Source organism: Paramacrobiotus metropolitanus, unplaced genomic scaffold (genome assembly GCF_019649055.1).
Source record: "Paramacrobiotus metropolitanus isolate TYO unplaced genomic scaffold, Prichtersi_v1.0 Parri_scaffold0000006, whole genome shotgun sequence".
NCBI lineage: Eukaryota > Metazoa > Tardigrada > Eutardigrada > Parachela > Macrobiotidae > Paramacrobiotus > Paramacrobiotus metropolitanus.
The window spans coordinates 2,388,254-2,393,349 of record NW_026570226.1 but is presented as its reverse complement, the minus strand read 5'-3'; the positions used below and the strand labels follow the sequence as shown (position 1 = coordinate 2,393,349).

General features: G+C 42.0%; 1 protein-coding gene across 1 annotated transcript; it reads left to right on the top strand.

The window, feature by feature from the left end:
• Positions 1–207: 207 nt before the first annotated feature.
• On the top strand, positions 208–4,627 carry LOC129581722 (MOXD1 homolog 1-like). Its single transcript, XM_055472935.1, has 14 exons — positions 208–618; positions 1,044–1,205; positions 1,311–1,499; positions 1,796–1,882; positions 1,939–2,127; positions 2,544–2,646; positions 2,747–2,842; positions 3,025–3,098; positions 3,187–3,241; positions 3,338–3,462; positions 3,742–3,801; positions 3,866–3,999; positions 4,178–4,391; positions 4,461–4,627. Exons 1-14 carry the CDS (start codon positions 361–363, stop codon positions 4,545–4,547), a joined length of 1,833 nt encoding a protein of 610 aa, XP_055328910.1. The 5' UTR covers positions 208–360; the 3' UTR covers positions 4,548–4,627.
• Positions 4,628–5,096: the final 469 nt, after the last annotated feature.

The window sequence follows — 5,096 nt, the reverse complement described above, 5'->3', positions numbered from 1 at the left end:
CGGGCGTGTCAGCTGCTTGCAAATAATTAGCAAAACTAAGGTTTGTAGACTATAATGCTTATCGGAATCACTGTCGTGAGCAGCAATATTTCATTTAGAACTGACTGACAGTAAACTGACAAAGCAGTTCTTCGTTCACTTCCTTACTTGAAGCCGGCAGTAATGTTGGCATTCCCGTTTGTCATTTATACATACACATTCACACACCGGCTGCAATCATATACCTGTAGGCGAAAACTGAAAATCTGAACCAGGCATCCGCGTTGTTCGCAATCGCATTGCCGTATTCCACAAGGAAGCAGCGCCTGCCGCATTGCTGCTGCGGTTGTTGCTGGTGTGCAGTTAACGAACACCGTAATAATGTTCGGCCTTGTATTAGCTTCCTTGATCTGCTCATGCTACGGCATTGAATTGGCCAATGTCCATCAGACGAAAGGAGCCGCCGCCGACAAACCGGTGGAGATTAGTTGGGGCACCAATGACACGCACGTCGAAGTACAGCTGTCCTATCCGACACTGGGCTGGCTGGCCATGGGACTATCACCCGACGGCGGTATGGACCAATCCGATGTCTTGTTCGGATACTTTGACGATCAGACCAATGACATTATCGTGCAGGTAAAAACGCACTGATTTCCGTGATAGCAAGCTTATTAAGCCGAATTAATTAGCGGAAACTGATGCGGTACGCCATGCCACTATGGCTACTGTACAGCAAGCTTGACATTTGATAACTATAAGTATACAATTTACATACGCTGCAGTCATATCCCATAAAAACTAAAGCATTGTAATAACAAAAAACATAACAGATCTAAAGCATTGCAATAATAAATTGAAGCATTAAATTTACGATTGAATGATTTATTTTCCAGTTTTAATCAGCGCGATGAGCTGAGGGATGACATTGCTTGATTTGATTTTAAATTCGAGCGTTGTTCATTAGCCCGCGTAGTGTTCTGCTGTCCGCTCTTAATGTTATTCTAATGCAAACGAATTCGCAAAAAATATTTAATAATGCAGTTACTGCATTCCATAATTAGGATCGTTACTTGCAAGCCAACACGGCCAAACATACCGTCAACTTGAGCCTGGATGACCAACAAGATTGGCAGAAGATATCCGGCTCAAAAAATGGAACCTACACGGTTTTACGGGCCGTACGCCGGCTGAAAACCTGCGATAATGCCGACCGTCCCTTCCAGGTAACGTCAAACTTCACTGCTCCCAACTACGCAAATACTGCATTAGGAGCAATAGAAAGCTGAACTAACGTCGCACTGAAATGTTTAATTCAAGAGTCTTTACAGAATATCCTTCAACACGTCATCTACAGTCTCAACAATAAACCGCCGTCCAGTCCCACCGCAAAAATTCAATATCACAACTTCCGCTTCTCCACCAGCATCAATTTTATCGCGCCGGACCAGATGGCGGAACGCGCGATGCCCTTGAATCAAACGGGAATTAATAAGGAACTGCAATTTACCATCGGCAATGTACATGCAGAGATGAATTACATTACAAATATAAAAAAACAAGAAAATATATATTACTTACATACGAAATTGGTTTACTTATTGCATCCACTTTCGGTTCAGTACGTCAACCCTTTCATAACACACTATTCAATTAGAAACAACCGTAGTAACTAGTAAGTTAACAAAGTACTCATTTTCATAAAACAACAGTTTTTGGTGAATGTGTTTCAAATAAGTTCCGTCCGCATAACCGTCATTTAGCTGGCGCTTATACCGCACTCATGGTCTTTAGGCAGTTTTGTCCCGTGTTGTAGGTATCCGTAACCGGCAACGAAGACACCGTATACTGGTGCGCCCTTCAAAAGATCCCCGTGCTGGAGAAAAAATATCATGCCGTTGCGGTAAAGTGCAGTGCCAAATTTAATAATGTGATGCCGGCCATCTTCTTCTCTTACAGACCCAACCCCTGATGGACCCCAAGAACGTGGTCAGCATCCATCATATGCTGGTGTACTCTTGCGACAACATTCCAGAGGATGCACCCGAATTGAAGCAGGTTAAATTCACATGCAATCCGGCTGATGGATCACCGTTTCTTATGAAATACTGTCCGGGTTTGCTGGGCGGCTGGGCCATGGGCGCCGAGGTATGTAATCCGCGTGCCGGTACAGTTTGATGGTGTGAATGTGCCAGGGTTTGTTTTAACAGCGTTTTCAGCTAAAATGCTCGCAATTCATAATAATTAGAAACACTATGCGAAAGGTAGTAAATAAATAACAAGGATAACGTAACGATAAAAAATACGATAAAAAGTACAAATACAAAGATAAAACCAGCTAGTTAAACTTAAAGTTGGCGAGTTACCTTTATAATTACATTTTCGAATTTATCCCCGGTTGTACATCGCTGCAGTATACCGAGATGTGTTACGCTGGCTGTAATAAATTTTATTTAAATGACTATATCACTCACGTTGCGGAAACTCGGTAAAATAGCGATAACCGAACAAGTTGCCAAAAACCCAGTTCTGGTATCACATTTTGGTGGCGTTTGATTATGCAGGACGTGCATCGGTTCCCGAAAGAAGTTGGTCAACCCTGGGGACCGGAAATGTCCGGAAAGTACGCATTAGTCCAGGTTCATTATAACAATCCGGATCGTCGATGTAAGTTTTTAGTACAGAGGTAACAATGTCACAATAATACAGTACATAGTATGCAATGCGTTATTTAACTTACCTAAACCGAAACAACTGTATTCTCTAGCGTTCGTCGACAATTCGGGAATGAAGTACCTGCTAACGGATAAGCTGCGACAGTATGATTCCGGAACGCTCATGACCGGCATACTCAGTTTGGACTGTAAGCAGCACTGACGTGCCTAACATACATTTATTTTGAAAACCACAAGTTGGAACTAGCGTCGTTGCTTTTTAAGAAAACCGTAGCCACGACGTGAAATTTCTGTGATACATCAGATAGATCCATTGATATGCTCGGATAATTTCCGTGTTTATTTGCAATTTTTTTTGTCTTGTCACTAGTTACGATGACCTTACCACCAGGCCAGAAAGTTTTCAATATCCAAGGACAATGTCCGGAGTTCTGTACGAACTCGGTAAGACTGCGGACGCTCATAACGCCCCATAATCCGTCTGTTTGTACCAGTTAGACGGTATACAGATTGAAATTCTCAACGATTGTAGCTTCCGAAGGAAGGAGTTACCATATTCTCCAGCGCGATTCATATGCACACACGAGGTATCTATGAGAAAAATGCAATTTTTGCGATATTATAAAATATTATACAATATTATGGAACCTATATTTGACAAATGATAATTGTTCGGTCAATAGGTCTGAGTGGCGTGGTGCGTCACTTCCGTGGCTCTCAGGAGCTGCCAATCATCGATATTAATCCCAAATACGACTTCAACTACCAGACAGCCCGACCGGTCCTGCCATTCAGAAAATTCTTACCGGTATAATAAAATCCCATTGCCCATTAAAATCACATCCATGCCGGAGCACATCTTTGCCTGCATTATTACCCAGTGTTAAACACGCACCGATTACGGATTGAGAAAGAAGAATATTACGTTCACAACGTCTAAACTAGTAATCAGTGCTGTGTACACGCTGTTAATATAGCCCTGACAGCCGTAAATACTATATTATGTAAATATTCAGCCTTAAATACTATAGTCTCAGTGACTCAGTCTCATCAGCACTCCCACTCTTAACCGAGCTTGTATTTGCAGGGCGATCGGATTGTCCTGGAGTGCAATTTCACTACGGAGAACGACATTCAACCTGTCTTTGTAAGTTAGGAAAAAAATTGTAATTATTGGTGGATATTTACAAATAGGACGATATTTCGTGCAGGGCGGTGAAGGTTCCATGGAGGAAATGTGCCTGGCTTTTCTCATGTACTATCCTAAAGCCGGATTGAATGCGTGCGGAACGAAATTCCGTGCTGCAGACTACTTGGCCATGATGGCGCAACCACGGCCTAATCAGTACGCAGCACCGTAGTTAACGCCGCACCGCGAATAAAACGTTTTGTAATCTCTTATAACCGTTAACAGTTGTAACAAATTAGAAAAAATTCAATGAAAAATAATAAAATTTAAAAAGACGATTCAGTGCAAAGGAAGCAATTTTTTCTTATTAGAAATTAAATATATTTCTGTGCAGATCGGCATTCCTGCCTAAAATTACGCCGGACATCGCTAAAATCCTCATGACCGGCACCAGCGAAATGAACGAAGCGCACCGATCCATCGTCAAAAATATTCAGCCGCAAGCTCAAAAGTACTTTAGCTCGCGCACCTGGAGCGAAGAGGACGCCAAACCGCTGCATGATTTCTACACGAGGGGCGTTAATTACATGAGCATATGCATATCGCAGGTACGGAACGACAATCTCAACCAGTATAAATTATTTTGTTGTATACATTTACATGACGGTTGGCGGTAGGGAAATCACTCGGTGTCGATGACCGACAATCCGCCCGTGATCGACCGATGGGCGCCCAAGAGGAGCGATACCTGCGATCAGCCATAACACGTCTGTAGTTGTGGAAATCATTCTTTTGCATGCAAATTAAAATATTTCTGCAGCAAAAATAAAGTTTTTATATCTGGTTTCGCTTTGTTAGGTGCATGGGTATTAGTTTAATTTGATACGTTACAATTGGAATGTTTGTTTTCCATACTCGGTAGCAATTTGAAATTCTCCAGCTTCCTTGGGTAAGAGCATGCCCTGGGCCCCTGACATCGAATCTGTCCTGAGTCTCAATACTGTTGGAACTAAATAAACTTTGATTTATGCCAAAAGAGTTCATTCAGGAAACAGCAATGTAAACACCAGGTAGTTTTAATACAATATATAATTAATGCCGACAATACAAGTACATTCTATCCTTGGTTATCGCATGTGTTATAGTCACTGGCATTCATATTAACCATCTGACCAAAGAGGCCCAAGAATGCACATCCGTTCAAGTAATTTGTATTCCCGCATTACCAGTTTTGCAGTCACAGTGGCAAAAAGCAGCATAAAATGCATACTTCTATAGCTGTGTGTTTATGAACGAATAACTTCTCGTGTATT

Excerpts from the sequence above, each read along its gene's own strand:
- LOC129581722 (XM_055472935.1), top strand. The coding sequence starts at position 361 with ATGTTCGGCCTTGTATTAGCTTCCTTGATCTGCTCATGCTACGGCATT. Across the intron at positions 2,647-2,746 it reads TAACAATCCGGATCGTCGAT|CGTTCGTCGACAATTCGGGA; the intron begins GTAAGTTTTTAG and ends TGTATTCTCTAG. Across the intron at positions 4,392-4,460 it reads TGAGCATATGCATATCGCAG|GGAAATCACTCGGTGTCGAT; the intron begins GTACGGAACGAC and ends GGTTGGCGGTAG.